Source organism: Mandrillus leucophaeus, unplaced genomic scaffold (assembly GCF_000951045.1).
Source record: "Mandrillus leucophaeus isolate KB7577 unplaced genomic scaffold, Mleu.le_1.0 Scaffold227, whole genome shotgun sequence".
Classification (NCBI taxonomy): Eukaryota; Metazoa; Chordata; class Mammalia; order Primates; family Cercopithecidae; genus Mandrillus; species Mandrillus leucophaeus.
The window spans coordinates 2917620-2935781 of record NW_012102332.1 but is presented as its reverse complement, the minus strand read 5'-3'; the positions used below and the strand labels follow the sequence as shown (position 1 = coordinate 2935781).

The 18162-nt window shown below is 44.6% G+C and overlaps 1 protein-coding gene across 1 annotated transcript in view; it reads left to right on the top strand.

The window, feature by feature from the left end:
* OCA2 (oculocutaneous albinism II) overlaps positions 1-18162 on the top strand; it is a 364145-nt gene that overhangs the window by 51489 nt on the left and 294494 nt on the right. The window contains 3 exon segments of the mRNA XM_011981483.1: positions 10033-10131; positions 14124-14312; positions 17311-17368. Coding sequence (XP_011836873.1) covers positions 10033-10131; positions 14124-14312; positions 17311-17368 — 346 coding nt within the window.

Here is an 18162-nt window from a genome sequence, read left to right as displayed (position 1 = left end):
GTTTCCATCTTGTATTTCAGGGTTTCAGTACAGTCTTTCATCCCGTCATTTCTTGAATTCCTATTTTCTATCTATCTCTGTATCGTTTATTTCCTGTGCAAATTTCTCGTTTTTAAGTTGATAAGTTCACTCTTCCTTTAAAAATAGCATGTAATATTTGATCTACATGAAATAATATATGTAACACACGGATAAATTATGAAGTTTAGTTTTTACAAATCCCTGTATGCTCACCAACCAATTGGCTCCTCTTTTACCCCATCTCTTTGCTTCCCAACATGGAGACTCCTCTCTGGAATTGGTGTTTAAAATTCCTGTGTGTGTATGCATGCCTCTCTCTCTCTCATCTCACACACACTCTCTCTCTATCTAAAACCAAATACAGTTATCCTAAACAATGTGTTCTTCAGTGTTGCTTGGTTTGGAGCTTTATAAAAATTGCCTCATGTATGTATTCTTCTATTTTTCTTCATGCAACATTATGTTTCTAAGATTTATCCATATTGATTTGTTTAGCTGTAGTTCATTTATTTCCACTACTGTGCGAAATTCCATTGTGTGACTATACCATTGTGTGTTGATTTTGTATTTTTCAGCTATGCTGAATTTATTAATCCTAATGGTTTTAAAAAATGGAATCTTTAGAGTTTTCTACACATAAAGTTGTATCATCTATAAATAGAGATGATTTTACTTCTTTCTTTCCAATTTGGATGCCTTTCATTTATTTTTCTTTCCTAACTGGTCTGGCTAGAACTTGCAATACTGCATTGAGTGAAAGTAGCAAAACAGGCATCCTTGTCTTTTTCTTAATCATAAGGGAAAAACTTTCAGTCTTTCACCATTCAGTATGATGTTGGCTGTGGGTTTTTCATAAGCAGTCTATTATGTTGTGATATTTTCCTTCTATTCCTAGTTTGCTGAGGATGTGCATTTTTTTTTCATCATGAAAGGGTGTTGAACTTTGTCAAATGTTATTTGCTGCATCAATTGAATTAATCATGCGTTTTTTTTTTCTTTACTGTGTTAATGTGTATTTCATGGATTGATTTTCCTATTTTAAGCCATCTCAGCGTTCCAGGAATAAATCCCACTTGATCATGGTGTATAATGCTTTTAATGTGCTCCTGAGCTTGATTTGCTTAGTATTCAGTATTTCGTTGAGGATTTTTGCATCAGTATTCACCAGGAATATTGGTTTGTAGTTTTCTTTTCTTGTAGTGTCTTTGTCTGGCTTTGGTATCAGGGTAATGCTGGCCTCAGAGAATGAGTTAGGAAGTTAGGCCTCATGGAATGAGTTCCCCTCCTTTTCAATTTTCTGGAAGAGTTTGAGAATAATTGGTGTTGATTTTTCTTTAAATATTTGGTAGAAAGCACCAGTAAATCTATCTCATTCAGGGCTTTTCTTTGTTGGGAAGTTTTTGATTAACGATTCAATGTTTTTACTGGTTGTAGGTCTATAAAAATTTTTCATTTCCCCATGATTCAGTCTTGGTAGGTTGTGTGTACTCAGAATATTTGTCCATTTCATCTAGGTTATCCAATTTTGAGGCATACAGTTGTTCATAGTATTTTCTTATAATACTTTTTATTTTAAAAAAATTGGTAGTCATGACCCTGATTTCATTTCTGATTTTAGTAATTTGAGTTTTTCCTTAGTCAGTCTAGCTTAAGATCTGTCAATTTTGTTAATCTCTTCAAAAAACCAACTTTTGGTCTCATTAATTTTCTCTATTTTTAAAATTCACTACAGATCTTTTCTCTAATATTTATTATTTCTGTTAGCTTTTGAGTTTAGTTTGTTCTTCTTTTTCAAGTTCCTTATAGTGTAAAATTAGGTTGCTACTTTGAGATCTTTCTTCTTTTTTTAATGTTGGCATTTACAGCTATAAATTTCCCTTTTAGAACTGCTTTCACTGCACCATACAAGTTTTGATGTGTTATGTTTCATTTTCATTTGTCTCAAGGTATTATATTAGTTTGCTAGAATTGCCATCACAAAATGCCAGACTGTGTGACTTAAACAACAGAAGTTCATTTTCTCACTGTTCTTCAGGCTAGAAGTCCACGGTCAAGGCGCTGGTATGGTTGGTTTCTTCTGAGTCCTGACTTCTCGGCATGCGATGGCCCCACTCTTCCTTCCTCTTCACATGGTTCTGTCTGTGCATGTGTGCTCCTGGTGTCTCTTTGTGTGTTTGAATTTCCTCTTCTTTTTTTTTTTTTGAGATGGAGTCTCTCTCTGTCACCCAGGCTGGAGTGCAGTGGCACGATCTCAGCTCACTGCAACCTCCGCCTCTTGAGTTCAAGCAGTTCCCCTGTCTCAGCCTCCCGAGTAGCTGGGATTACAGGCACCTGCCACCACACCTGGCTATCTTTTTATTTTTAGCAGAGACAGGGTTTCACCATGTTGGCCAGGCTGATCTTGAACTTCTGATCTCATGATCCACCTGCCTTGACCTCCCAAAATGCTGAGATTACAAGTGAGCCACCATGCCTGACCAAATTTCGTCTTCTTATAAGGACACCAGTCAGATTGGGTTTAGATCCATCCTAATAGCTTCATTTTAACTTAATCATTTCCTTAAAGACCTAATCTGCAAACACATTCACACACTGTGAGGTACTAGGGGTTAGGGCTTCAACATATGAATTTCAGAGGTACACAGTTCAGCCCATAACAGCTGTCTTCTAATTCCTCCTTTGATGGATTGGTTAAGAGTATGTTGTTTAATTTCCACATTTTGGTGAATTTTCCAGTTTTCCTTCTGTTACTGATTTCCAGTTCATTCCTATTATGATTGGAAAAGATATTTTGTATTACTTCAAACTTTAAAAAATTATTAAAACTTATTTTGTGACCTGTGGTCTATCCTGGAAAACGTTTCATGTGCACATTAGATAGAAGTGTATTCTGCTATTGTTGGGTGGAATTTTTTTTTTTTTTGTATATTTTGTATATGTCTGTTAGGTCCAATTGGTTTATAATGTTGTTCAAGTCTTCTGTTTCATTATTGATCTTCTGTCTGGCTATACTATCCATTATTAACACTGGAGTATTGAAGTCTTCAACCATTATGGAAGAGCGATTTTTCCCTTCTGTTCTGTCAGTGTTTGCATCATATATTTTGGAGCACTAATGTTTGGTGCATATTATTTGTAGTTGTTGTAACTTTTTGGTGAATTGACTCTTTTATCATTATATTTTTCTTTGCCTCTTGTAACAGTTTTTGTCTTAAAGTCTATTTTGTCTTATATCAAGATAGCCACCCTAATTCTCTTTTGGTTACTACTTGCATTGAAATATCTTTTCTTATCCTTTCACTTTCAACCTATTTGTGTCTTTTGATCTACAGTAAATCTCTTGTAGACAGCGTAGAATTGAACTGTGTGTATGTGTGTATGTGTTTTAAAATCCATTCTGCCACTCTTTGCCTTTGGATTGGACAGCTTAGTCCATTTACACTGGTTTTGTTTAGTTATTTATCAGCGTTTTGCCAACTGGCTTTGTGCTGGGTCAATTCTTCATAATTGGCTGGGTGTGCCTTGAGCCTAGAGACCAGCATGAGGTGAGTGCTTATAGTCTTCTCAGATGTTTTCTGAGCATGCATCTTGCTTGATCATGTTTGTGGTTTTTTTTTTTTTTTCAATTCTTCAGTATACTTTTCAATATTTTAATTTCCCAAAGAGTCTCATTCAAACTTCTCCTTGGTGCCTTAAATGGACTGTGGTCTATCTTTGCCCACAATCTCTTTGCTGAGAAGTCTGTGAATCTGTACTCTCCCAGTTCTGTGACTCTATCTCCTGAATATGTGTGCATAGGGCCACCATGCAAAGCTGTGCTGAACTTTGCACTGTATTTTTTCTGTGTTATGTTACACTTAAAGGGCTGACCTTGCTCATACAGAATGATGCCGGACTCCCAGAGGCTCAGACTATACATGGGTGAGGAATCATAGTCTCCTTCCAAGTCTTCTGAAAAAATTGCTCGTGAGAGCTGGCAGCTTCCCCACTCATGTTTCTTCCTCATACCTGCCTTCTGTCCATGAGAAGCATGTTTGGCTGTGTTCTGTGTCGTTGCTTTTCGGGTAAACCTAGCTTTACCACTGCCTGCTAGTTTCCTTTTTCCTTCTGGAAAGGTAGCTTGGGTCAGTGAAGCTAGGATGAAAACAGGCCACAAACAAGAGTCCCTATCAGAGAGAGGGATAGAGAAAGAGAGGAGAAGAGAGAAGAGAGAGTACCTAGGGATACAGAAAGAGAAAGAGAGAAAGGAGGAGATAGGGATGGAGAAAGAGAAAGAGAGAAAGAAACATACAGGTGAAACCTTGCTAGTCAGCCTTCTGGGCAGAGGGGGCTACAGGAGGGCTGGGCTCTGCTGGCTTGCTGTGGCTCCCCATGACTGCTGCTCCATGCAGAGTACCCCTGTAGAGAGGGCACCATGCCTGGCACAGTCCTCAGGCTGGGATATGTTGCCTCCTGGTGGGAGGGAAGGATTGGGGGATGGCATCGGGTGCTTGACATATCTTGGCCCTGTCCTCAGCAGCTGGGAGCCTATCCTGAGTCCCATTTGCTCCTTTTAAAATGGGGATAGTATTATGTACCTTCAGGGTTATCATGGTAACAAAGGTGATAGCTTCAGCAAGAGCCTAACACGGAATGTACTCACTTAAATGACCATTAATACTCATCAAATAAAATCCTGGTAATAATATGGAGGGGAAAAGGCCTTTTCTCTACAGGGCGCTTCAGAGATACTGTCAAGTAATCGGGACAAAGACAGTGAAGGGCCCCAAATAGAAGGCCTAATCCCGCTTCTGCTGTCTGCAGCCTGTCTCTTGCCCTGGGAGATACTTCCCATGAGGGGCCCCTCCTGGCCACTGCTGCACAGGCTGTTACAGAGGAAGCCTCATTGCTCCGCTTGGTTTTCCTGCAGCTGATCTCCAATGTTACCGACCACTGGGGTCCTTCCCGTTTCAGGCCTCCGGACCTGGGTGTTGAGGTACCACCAGCTGCCTTCCTGCCCTCTGACTTCTGCTTGATTTATTTTGGTTCCACTCCCAGTCTGGCCCTCTTTTGATTTCTCTTGATCCCACTCCCAGGCTGGTCCCACTCCCAGCAGCTCTTCTACAGGGCTCTGCATGGCTGATGCCATCTGCCATCTGCCACCTGCCCTCTCTCCTGAGCCCTTGGCTCTCGACTTTGCTGCCTGCTCTGTGGTCTTCCTGACTGGTGCCTGGGAAAGAGCCTGCCTGTGACTTGAGCAGAGCATCCCTTGGAGAGTCTGTGGATGTGAATTTGGTCATGCACAGGTTAAGGCAGTGAAAGCATTTTGCATTCCTTGTTATTGGCTCTGCATCATCTTGTCAAGCAGAACTGACTTCAGCAATGGCTGCATAAATGGTGCCTATGTGGCACGGGGCCTAAAAAAGGCTGAGGGCAAACCTCTTCCTCCACCCCTGGTACCCCAATCACCACCTCCCCGGACTGTCGTTTGCACTAACCATTGTCTTTTTTTTGGCCTTTAAAAATGTAAATTCTCTTGAAAGTGTTCATATATTAGGTATTCAATATTTTCAACATTTTTAGCTCTTTTTTTTGTCAATATGATGATAGGACTAACATCATAGGACTGTTAAGTGTTTTGATTTAGAAAGAACTAAGGAGTCTAGGGGTGAGGAAACTGTTGAAGAAGAGGGCAGAAGAGGCAGAGGCGTGCGCAAGAAACTGTTTCCATCACACAGTCTGGCATGAACCTGTCTTATTAATAATCACGGTAGCAAGGGTTCTTGGCAATGGTGGATCTGCCTCAGACCCATCAATTCTGGCTGCTTAAAACTTACTGTTCAAGGATTTTAAACATGGCTAATACCCAGGACTGGTGGAGATCGGGATTTGTTCCTGCCTGTAACTGAAACGTGGAGTAATGGGGATAGGCTGTCTTCCAGCGAGAGGACCACGGGCACCAAGAAACGTCTTGATCCAGTGACCTCACTTCTAGGAATCTATCCTCAGGAAAGAATTAAAGGCACACACAAAGACTTATCTACCAGGACTCACACAGTGTTTGTTATTTATCCAGGTAAAAAACCAGAAATCCCCTAAATTTCCGTCAACAGACAGATGGTCAGGCTTAATTTGATGATCCAAGTAATGGAATATGATGGCTGATATTAAAATCACGTTGTAGAAGAATAGCTAATATGTGATAAGCTGTGAAATGCTAATGAGATAGCTGAGCTGAACAATTAGAGGACAAAGCAATTTGCATATGTGAATATGTATATGTGTGAATGTGTGTCTCTGCACTCATATGTATGAATCTGACCTAAAAATATTCATTTATATGTAGGAAAAAAACATTGAAAGGAAATTCTCTAAATGTTAACATTGGATATCTCTGAATTATAGAATTATGTACAGGTGCAGTTGTTTTATGTGTTATCTTCTGTAATTTCCTTTAAAATAAGTATAAATGTATAGACACATATGGATTTTGTAAATGTATATACAGAGTTTGTTGAGACATGGGGGAAATCAGACAACGCGGAAATTAGTAAAACTAGACAGTGCCCAGAGTGAAGTCAGAAAAACGTCAATGCGATTTATCTTTTCGGAAGAGGAAAAGTCAGGAATAATATAGATCGCATCAATATTTTCTGCCTTATTGAAGTCAAAAGGAGAAAAAATTGGGCTTTCAGCTTTGTGGACTGCCATTTTTATTTTCAGCCTCTGGAAAATGTTTTTGGGCAATCCTGAATCTTCTCTACATGTGATCTGTGAGCTCTCTGGGTCACAGGCCAGGGATTCTATCAAGCAACAGGGCCCCAGGGCCTCCGTGGTGCTTCCCCTATTTGCAGAGAGGAATGGATTTGGAACATTGAAAATGGTATCTGGATGGTGGTAAGTTTAAATTGGAATGGCCCAAAGTCTCTTTAGGAAATTTCCTGGTGAAATTCATTTTACTTTTGGATTTTTAGAAATATAATTACATAAAAAAGCTCAGAAATGATTACCTATATGCTTAACTACAATTATAAAATACTCTGTGTACACGAAGTGCATAAATGTAAATGTTAAACAGTAACAAAAATCAGCCAGATATGGCCACCACAGAGAAGATAAAATGGACTTTGGATTTTTCCCCATTTCTAATTTTCCTTCTTAGTGGCAAGAAGGTAAATCCTCCACACTGTGCGACGTGGTGCTGCCGTGGGCTCTTTTGAGACCCCATGGGTCACGCTTTCCAAGGAACAATAGTGCCTCCACCCTCTTGAGCACTGTCCTTTCTTCAGAGGGTCAATATTGAGTCTATAAACATTATTGATTTAATGATTTAGGAGACTTGCTTTGAGTTAAAAAGCCAATCTCATGCAAATAAGCTATGATTGCTAGGTTTTAACCCATTCATTATTAAGTATGTATGTGTTTTTGTGACAGGATCTTGGTCTATTGCCTAGGCTGGAGTGCAGTAGCACAATCCCAGCTCATTGCAGGTTTGACCTCTCAGGCTCAAGCAATCAGCCCTTCACCAGCCTTCCCAGTAGCTGGGACTACAGGCGTGCACCACCACATCTGCCTAATTTTTGAATTTTTTTAAAGACAGGGTTTTGCCATGTTGCTCAGGCTTGTCGTGAACTCCTAGGCTCAGGCAGTCCACCCGCCTTGACCTCCCAAAGTGCTGAGATTACATGTGTGAGCCACTGTGCCCAGCTCATTATTGAGTATTTATTAAGAACTTACTTTGACCTGGGTGCCACTTACAGTACCAAATAAAACAAGATGAAAACATGGCAGTCATTCTTAAAGAGCTCACAGTCTAATGAACCTCAGTGAACCAATATCCACAATCTATCTTTATGTTTTCCATTTACATCTCCTTAGTTAATATAAGAAAACCAAGGGTTTTTGTTTCTTTTTTAAAGTGAGAGGGCCTCCTCCAGGCTGGAGTGCAGTGGCTCCATCATAGCTCACTGCACCGTTGAACTCCTGGGCTCAAGTGATTCTCCCGCCTCAGTCTTCCAAGTAGCTAGGACTACAAGTGTGCACCACTACGCCCAGATAATTTTTTATTATTTTTACTTTCCATAGAGATAGGGTCTTGCTATGTTGCCCAGGCTGGTCTTGAACTCATGGCCTCAATTGATCCTCCCATCTTGCTGGGATTACAGGTTTGAACCACCATGCTTGGTCTTGTTTTCTTTTAATCTACATTGCATGACTGAGAAAATGGAAGCTCAGGGTTGTTAAATAATATGAGGAAGGTCACCGTCTCCATAACACTCGGCTCTCCTAGACCACCCCAGGGAGTAGCAGAAAACATCTGGTTGTTTGGTCCACTCACTATGACATTTTCTAAATGTACCTAGGGGGTTACAGTTACAGATTTATAGTTATGGGAAACAGGGTTGGGAGGATCTCAACTGTAAGCCAGTTTGAGCAGCTAAAAGTATGCTAATTATTAAATCTCTTGGGCAGAGAGATTCTTCCAAATCTCTCTACCTTCATTTGTCAAAGTTAAAGCACCTACTTTATAATTCTCTCTCCTGCCATGCTGACCTCTACTGGCCATCAAGCCTCTGAGGTGAGTCCTCAGTCACCTGTGTTCTCCATGGGAAGTGGCCCAGTGCTGCCCAGAGGTGATGCCCAGCGGATACTCACTGGCCCCAGACACACTCCTTTTCTGACTTCCCAGAGACATGGTGCTGGTGTTAGACACAACTCAGGGGCCCATGTTTTACTCATCCACAGGAGTCTTATTGTCTATCTCACAGGTGAATGCTTGAATGAGAAAGCAGCAAGCAAAAATATTTTTCTTAAAATTTCTTCCATTGTGCATTTGTCATCGGAAAGAATTACTGTTATTTGCCCGGGCAAATGTTTCATAGCATCTACAGCATCTCTACCTGGCCTGGGATCCTGTAAGAAAGGCAATGCATCAGCATATAAAATGACATATTCTCAGTGATCAGGAACGAAAATTGTTCCTGCAGCTTCTCATGGAAAGCTGGTTGTCTTTTAACATCAAGTGTCCTTTAATGAGGTGACCATACATGCCGGTGGACTTAGTTGTGGCTGTGCAGTTACTTCCCGTTCAACAAGCTCCTGATTTGAATGATACATTTATGGTGGTCCTTCCATATGGCAGGCAGGCCAGTGTGGTGGAGGACCACCCTGCCCAGTGCGAACCTTTGTTTTGCTTCAGTTGTGGCTGCTGTCCTTGGAGAGCTTCCTCCTTGCCATTCTGGTTGTTGTCTCATTCCAGCCCCTTGGTCCTGACTTCTGCTGATTGGTCTTCCAATGGCAGCTATTAGTATATTTTAAAAGTGAATTTCTTGTTATGTTAGCAAATAGAATTTTCTGCCTACAAAAGGGCCAACGAGGCTCTGAATCTTTTTTTTTTTTTTTTTGACAAGGAGTCTTGCTCTGTCGCCCAGGCTGGAGTGCAGTGGTGTGATCTCGGCTCACTGCAACCTCCGCCTCCCGGGTTCAAGCAATTCTCTGCCTCCGCCTCCAGAGTAGCTGGTATTACAGGTGCCCACCACTACACCTGGCTAATTTTTTTTTTTTTTGTATTTTTAGTAGAGGCGGGGTTTCACCACATTGGCCAGGCTGGTCTTGAACTCCTGACCTTGTGATTCACCCACCTCAGTTTCACAAAGTGCTGGGATTACAGGTGTGAGCCACTGTGTCCCGCCCTCTGAATGTTTTTCTTGAGGAGCAGCTCTGCATGAAATAGCAAAGGTGGCCTGAATCTCCTGCTAATGCAAAAGCGAGCCTATAAGTGTCATCCCGTAGTATTTGGTCTCCTGTGCGAGTTTCTGCTGTGCGTTTTCAATTGAGTTGGGGAGGAGAGGTATTTCTTATGGTGTCTTCTAAAACTTCAGCCTTTTACAATTCAGACAGACCCTTAGGCAAATTTCCTTGTAAGATTTATCACTGAATCTTGGGCACATTCTTGAATCTAGCGCCCAAGTGCTGGGAACACATTCGTTATTTCTGTGTTGGTGATTCTGTTTCCTTCCTTGTCTCTTTCAGGTCTCACTCTCCTTTGCCCCAGATGTCCAGCTCCAGGTCTAAAGATTCCTGCTTTACAGAAAACACTCCTTTGCTGAGGAATTCCTTACAAGAGAAAGGGTGAGATATTTCCCCCGTCATATGAAAGTAAGAGTTTCCGAGCATTGCACTTGGCACGTATGCTGGAGAAGTTCTTGAGATATGAATTTTTACTGGACATGTTTAACCTCTGCCAGATCCTTGACAATTTATTGTAGTAGATGTTCATGATTCGGGTGGTTATATTCTGTGGCTATTAATTTCCAGATGGCCTTGAGCATAACCCTGCAGCAATGGCACAGCACACACACACACTCATGCATGCACAAAGCTCTGACGCATTGTCTTACCAGGCTGGGGTTTCTCAGCTAGGGGTGAGGTCGGCATTGTCTGGAGACATTTTTGGTTGTCACACTGAGGGCTGAGATGCTTCTGGCATTTAAGGGTAGAGGCCGGGGATGCTGCCAAACATTCTGCAATGCACAGGACAGCCCCCACCACAAAGAACTATCCAGCACAAATGTCAGTAGTGACGAAGTTGAGAAATCCTGTATATGTGTTTCACAAGAAAACCTAATTTCCTGCAAACTTACAGGTCCTTTTTGGACACAAATCAGGGTGGTTCTGGAATTGCCTGAGCAGAGCTGACCTGGAGGGTAAGTTACAGATGCTTCCTTCTGGGATGAAGGGCCTTGGGCCAGGCCTGCATCTTCTTTTCTTTCTGCAAACCAACTGCCAGAAGCCTGAGCCACCTGCTCCATGTTTCCGGGCTCCTTGCACGTCACAAACTTGGTGACATTGTCACTGTCGATCTGAAATAATAAAAACTATCAGAAGCCAGTTTAAAATTATTTATTCAAGCACAAAGCTGAGGATAGCCATTTGGGAAACATAGGATCCAAAAGAATGGGATCAGTGCTCCAAAACTGAAAAGTTAAGGTCTTATTCTTATCCATATAGGCAGAAAACAAAGAAATGGAGAAGGACTACGTTTCCCATACATGGCTGGTTTATGAGTTACAGCAATTTGATTAGTTACAGCTTTGCTCCCCCTCCAATTTCAAAGAGTATATTTGACGTTCCATGTTAGACAATGGGATAGTCATGAGGTCTTTGTGTGAGAGAAGAAAGAAGGAAGTTAATCTATCAATGAAGATCAACAGTGAAGAGGGAAGGGGTCTTCTCTGATGCCCGTTTGTCTTTTATAAGACTTTACAAAACAATGTAGGTAAGGAAAAAGGCAAACCTAGAATCAGAGAAAAGAAGGCCACAGCTGCCTCTTATGTGACTCATCCCATAATCACATTCTTTTAAGACTCAAAATAATTAAAAGTTTCAACAGCTTTGATTGTGAATCACCTATTTGCACATCAGGGATTCTCCTTTCCCTGCCCACTGCTGGTGTGTACCTGCATTGACAGGCAGGCTGTTGTGTCTCCTTCACTCACTTCTGAGCTTCCAAGGAGCTGCCTCCTCTCTCCCCAGCCCAGTCTGCAGCCAGGGCAGGGGGCCGGGCTTCACACTTTAGGTGGGGCTTGCACGCCATGTGCATTCCTGTCCTCAGCCTCCAAATACTCCTGCTCACAGGATTTGGATGGGATGCAGGCATCTGGATTTATTACTTCTCAGTGCAGGGATGATTTGTTCACAGGAAGCCCTTGACTAGAGGAAACTCCTTCCCTCTCTGTCTCTCCAGGGCAGTCAGTCCTACTCCTGTCAAGGGCATTCGGATGTCACTTCCTTTGAGAACCCTTGGTTGTTTCTGCCGCACCCACCAAGAGTCAGTGCTTCTCCTGTGCTCTCAAACACCGCATTCATGCCCTTACTTCCATACTGGCCTGTGTGCTATCTGTGGTTATGTCAGCCAGCCTGTGCCCTCTTCATCGTGCATCCTGGCACCTAGCGCAGTCCCTGCCACCAGCCCCTCAGTGACTGGATGGGTAAGGAGTGTAAGCTGAGGCATTTCCACTGACCCAGCTGCTTCAAGCTTCTGTACTGGGGGATAACTTAATTATGTTCCATTGCTCCTAATTAATAACTTAAGACAAAGACTTCACACACCTATTCCCTTAATGCTTTCTGTTGAATTACTTGGTAAATTGTGAAGGCCTGCGACATTTTAGAATTTGCAGTTCATTGGAAAACCATTAATGCGTAAGCATTTTTCCTGGCATGCGGAGCACAGACACGCCCTGGGAGGCTGAGCGGGGCCTCATGTCACAAAAACCATTTCAAGGGAGTAGAACATGGGTCAGCTTTGCTTACAAAATGTATTCCTTTTCTCTTTTTGCTAATTAAGGTATTGGTGGTAGGAATGTCTTTTTCATACTTTACTTTGATCAACTTTATTTTGTTGCAGTTTTAATCTGATCAAATGGCTTATTAGGATAATATCCATTGATTTACGTATTTTCAGAAGTATTCTTTTAAGGGTGTTGAGAGCAGGAATGTGTGGTACAAAGGTCAGAGCATGCCCTGTATCTGCACTGACAACTGGTAGCCACTCTTTGCAGATGGTTATTTAAATTTAAATTAATTAACATTAAACATTCACTTCTTCAGTTGTACTAGCCACACTTCAAGTGACCAACAGCACATGTGGCTGCCATACTGGACAGGGAAGTGAACATTTCTGTCACCACAGAAAGTTCTATTGCACAGCACTGCTCTAGAAGGCAATGACATTAACTTGCTTTCCTCTTCTTAGAAGAAAAGGTTTTTTTTGTTCCAATTTTGTTACGGTTGTGTTTTTTTCAGCAGTTGGTGTGATATTATTTCTCACACACCTGAGCATTTTCCAGTCACAAAATTGATCGGATTATCGACTATTTTCAAAGTCATGTTATCTTGTTACACATTGGTTATACACAGCCTAATTGGCGTCTCTGGGCTGCTTCTTCTGAATATTTTTCCTTGTGAACCACTTCTAAAGCAGTCGTAAGTGTTCAGGAGTATCACAATGCCCCATTGAGCTGGCTCCATTCCAGTCTATCACAGATCACATCTGTTAATGTCAGTATTGTGATCCCAAGAATATTCTATGTGATACATGAAAATTATGGCTTTTGGTACAACCTTTTAAGAGTCAAGTGCATCTAAACTGAAGGAATTGATCAGAAGGTCAGGGATTCAACCAAAAGTAAATGGAGGCTCTGTACAGTGGCTCATGACTATACATCCCAGCACTTTGGGAGGCCAAGGCAGTCAGATCACTTGAGGTCAGGAGTTTGAGACTAGCCTGGCCAACATGATGAAACCCCATCTCTACTAAAAATACAAAAATTAGCCAGGTGTGGTGGTGTGTGCCTGTAATCCTAGCTACTGGGGAGGCTGAGGCAGGAGAATCGCTTGAACTTGGGAGGCTGAGGTTGCAGTGAGCTGAAATTGCATCACTGCACTCCATCCTGGGTGACAGAGCAAGACTCTGTCTCAAGAAAAACAAAACAAAACAACAACAACAAAAATTCCAAAAGTAAATGGATGTGTTTTCAAGTAATTTTGAGAAAAGTTTATGATTCCCGTTGAGTCATCTAGATATAGGCCCCATTCTTGGCCTGTCTAGTTAGATACTAATGTTCCCTCTTCCTGCTCGTGCTTCTGTGGATGTTGTGTGGGAAGCCAGGTAGGCCACTTTCCCTACAGCTCCACTGCAGAAGGAGATCTACACAGAGGAGGAAAAACTGACACCCCTCACCCTGGGCAAATCTCACACATCTAGGTATTGAGTACTGGAGCGCGTGCAGTGAAAAAGCAAACGCTGAAATCAGCGGGAAGTGGTCTGAGCCAGAAACAGCTTTCTTGGAAAGTCCCAAACTCAGAAAAAGCTGGTTTCTTGAAGGCCCACAATTCATTTTGAAGACTTTAGTGACTCCAGGAAATTTCCTTTGACCTAAGTGTTCTGTGAGGTCACAAAAAAACCATTCCCACCAGTATGTGAGCGGGCCACTGTCTGTGGTCCTTTGAAAGACCAGGGTTGATTCGGTGCCATTTCACACAGTCAGGACTCAGAGGAAAGCTTGCTTTGCAGCCATTACTATTTCAGGAGAAATAACCACACCTCTCTTGCTTTCCAGGTCACGGTGCATACCTGTTTACCATCCAGAGTTCATCACTGCCGAAGAGTCTTGGGAAGACGGCTCTGCTGATTGGGAGCGAAGGTACCTGCTGAGCAGGGAGGTGTCTGGTCTGTCTGCGTCTGCCTCCTCCGAGAAGGGGGACCTTCTAGACAGCCCGCACGTCCGGCTCCGTCTTTCCAAGCTGAGGTAGGCAGACGTGGGGTGCCCACCCTGGCAGCAGCGCCGGCCGCACATCGCGTCCTGCGTGCCCCCTCCATCTTTCAAACCAGCAGGGTGAAGAAGAGGATGAGTTTTGTCTCATCTGGCCAGGCTGCACTTTTCCTTCAAGGTGATTTATTTTCACCCGGGCCTAGGGAGACATTTAAGGCGGCCTGCAAATCATGCAGCGCCTGAGAGGACAACCCTGAATGATTGACACAGTACACTCCTCTCCTCCCTGCTCGTGGGGTTGGGGTCTTCACGGCCTTTAGGTTTGCAAATAGGATCTGTTTGCTTCAGGGGTCCCATGGCGTTGCGAAGTCGATACACCTTTGCAGTTACTGAGGAAGGAGTGGGTCTGGCTCAGCGCACAGCCTGAGGGGTGCGGTTCCCTCCTGTGCTGTGGGCCCCAGAAACCCTGTTAAGGCTGGAAACATTTTAGAACTTACGATCCGTTGGAAAACCATTAATGTGTAAGCCTTTGTCTTGGGTACAGGGAGCACAGAGCCATGCCTGGGGAAGCGGAGCTGCAGCGAGAAAGTGGATGGTGCGCATGCGTATGGGAGGACTGGGGGGCGGGGATGCGCATGCGCAGGGGACGGCGGGCGTGGGAGTGGGGTACGCGTGCAGGTGCAGGCCTGGGGCGCGCATGCGCGGGAGGCCCAGGGTGATCGCGGGAGGCCCAGGGTGATCGCGGGAGGCGCAGGGTGCGCGCGGGCCGGAGCGCTCTCGCCTTGCCAGCTTGTTTATCTGCTGGGTTTCCTCCCATGCGCCAGCTCATTTGAAAGGGTTCTTTTGAGAGGGACATGTTTGAAAGCAGCATTTCCGGGACAGAACGAGGTTTGGGAGCCCCGACCTGTGGGCTTCCATTCTGGATCCGCCCTGACGTCGCTGAGCGCCGGTGGCAGGGCCTGGCCTGGCCGCCCAACTGTGCCCTGTCGCGCTTGCCCTCCTGGCTCTGTGGCATCTCGCGGGCCTTCACTAAGATAGTAAGTGCGAAAGCCGTAGATAAGTGAAAAAACACTACTCAGTCATCAAATGTTAGCGTCTCCTTGTGTCTGTGCCTGGGGACCCGTCTTCTCTGAAGATGCTCGCGGTTGGTTGGAAGTGTGCCCGCCTGCACGCTCCAAGTGCACCTCCCGGGGTGCGGAGAGGCCCGCCTCAGACTCCCCGCGGTACGTGGGGGAGCCGCTGTCCTATGCCTCTTCCCAACAATCCTGGGAGGTTCACGCGGTGTACCCCAGGGAGGGTAAGGCTTTTGCCCAAGGCCACACTGAGCCAAGCCAAGGGGCAGGGATTCGGTCCCAGATCCCTCGCTCCGGTGCTTGACATGGAGCTGTCTCTTCCCACTGTGACTCCCAACCGCATGTAGCTTCTTCCTGATGAGTCGGGGTCTCAGCCCGCCTCGTGGGTGCAGTAAACATTTGGCCGGTGAATCCGCTATGAGATTATGGGAGTTGGGTGAAATTGTGTGAGTGCAGTTCTGGCGCCGTGGGTCAACAAGATGGCAAACCCTGACACTCTTCAGCCTTTTCCCAGCTGAATGGTGACCACTCCCACTCCCGAGGCTGCCGTGTCCTCAGCTGTCCCACAACGTGGAAAAATAGAATCAAGTACATTTGAGACTTCTGCATTCAGTGCTTGTTTTATCTTCTCTGATTCATGGAGTATTTGCCTTTGAGCTTGCCACTGAACTGAAAGACGTTAGCGCCATTCTTTATAACATGTCTAAAAAGTACCATGCGTGATCAGTGAAGAATCTTGTAAAAAACCTTTTATTTTGGGTTGTCAGCTCTGCTGCAGATGTCAGTTATGTAGAAAGAAATTTGTATTTAGAATAGCTCAATTAATGCTTCATGCTTTAAAAAGAAATGTCATTTTGATTCCTATTTAAGTAGGAGCTGTTGAATCATAATTGGGAAGCGTGAACTGATTATTCATCAAATTCATTAAATCTAAGAGAATGCAAAACAAGATTTTACCATTTTCAAAGGATCAGAAAGAAGGTTTTCAAAGACAGATGAAACTTAACTGTGGAGAGTGTTAAAAAGATGTTCCAGCATGGAGTTTCTTAACTTCATTCTACACACATACATCAAGCATGGGCTGTGTACCAGCATCCTTCCCTGTGTGGGGACGAAGCAGAAACGCTGTAGTGCCTGCCCTCACGGAACAGCTGGCGGGAGAGCACAACCGGACTGGGCGGTGATGGTGCCATTGGGCGATGGGGTCTGGCTGCTGAGTGAACAGAGATGGGCATGACGGGAGGACTGCAGTCAGGGAGCATCCTGGCAGGGCAAAGGCCCTGTGGTCCTGTCTGGGTGCAGCAAGGATGTGGGTGGAACAGAAGGGCAGCAGAGTGCAGGCCAGGCTCTGGTTCATGTAGGGCTTGGGGGGTCATGGTTAAGAAATGGGTAATGCTGAGGGGGCCGGAATGGCTTTAGAGGTCCTTGGTAGGGGCCGAGTATGTGGCTTGATGGTTAATTAAGTTATTGCCTAAGGAATTCTTAAGAGACTCTGCTGGTACAGCCAGTAACAGCATAACAATTTCTTTCTTAAGTTATTCGTTTTTGTATTTGATGATCAATCTGTATTCCTACCTTTCAGAAAACTTAGGGGAAAATAATTGATAAATATGAATCAGAAAGACAAGGTAAGGCATTCAGTTTACCTTTTTCCAGGAAACGGGAGGCTTTAAACAGCTATCAAAGAGTCTCAAATCTTGAACTTTAGTTTCCCGAACAACAAGCTATGTGCAAACACTTTGGTTAACTTTGTTCTCCTCTGGAACCTCCACCATGTTCCTTTGGATGGGGCTGTAGGTTCACTGGTCACTGATATGTGGGTGTTCTCCCTCATATCACGTTTGGAAAGAATTCAAAACACATGCTGTGAGGTGGAAGTTACTCAAGGCTGCAGAAGGTGTCTGAGTCTGGGCAACGGGACTGCTGCCCTTGCCACTAAGATCCTACCTTTTCTCTTGCAGGCGCTGTGTGCAGTGGCTGAAAGTCACGGGCCTGTTTGTCTTTGTGGTGCTGTGCTCTGTGAGTACCGTGGCTGCCCCAGCACTGCTGTTGGGTCCGTGGAAGCCCTGTGTGCCTTTGGCTGTATAGCAGGGGGAACCTGAGATGTGGGGCTTAGTGCCTGGCCCTCTTCACCTGATTATCTGACTTTCTTTGGAGGAGATGCGAGGGTTGTGGGGCAGCGGGCTGAGGGGGTCGAGGGCCGCAGCTGTGCCCTCTGCTGTGGTCCCAGTCACACAGCAGAAGCCGGGCAGCATGGTGTTGCCATGTGGAAGGCAGGGTAGCTGGCTGTGGGGCTCACTTCCCTCCTCGAGTGGTTTCCTACTTCCCTGTTCAGCCCCGGACAGTAGCACTCTTCATGTGTGTTGGGACACATCTGGAGATCGTGGATAGCCCAGAGTGTCTCAGTGCTCCTTTGAGATTATGCGCTGGGCCTCTGTCCAGCGGGGTGTGTTGAAGCTCTGAAGTTTGCCCCCTCTGGGGAGGTGTCTCTGATTTTATTTGCCCAGACATCTCCATCCTTTCAAATACATGAATATTCACAACAGACACATTCTGGAGCCAAACCAACGTCAGATGCCCTCGTAGGGAACAGGGTGTGGGAACGAGGGGAGGGCGAGGGCTGCGTTGGTGAGCCCATGGCAGTGGGCGGTGCTGTTCTTCACTGGAGGGGTCCCAGCAGATGGACCCACCAGGGGAAAGGCACAGGAGCCCGAGCAGGGAGCCAGGGCCGCAGGGCCACCTCTGTGCCCTCTGAGGTGACAGCCATGAGTCCCACTGCCAGCCTTGGTGTGCTCTGTGGCCTGATGTAGCCT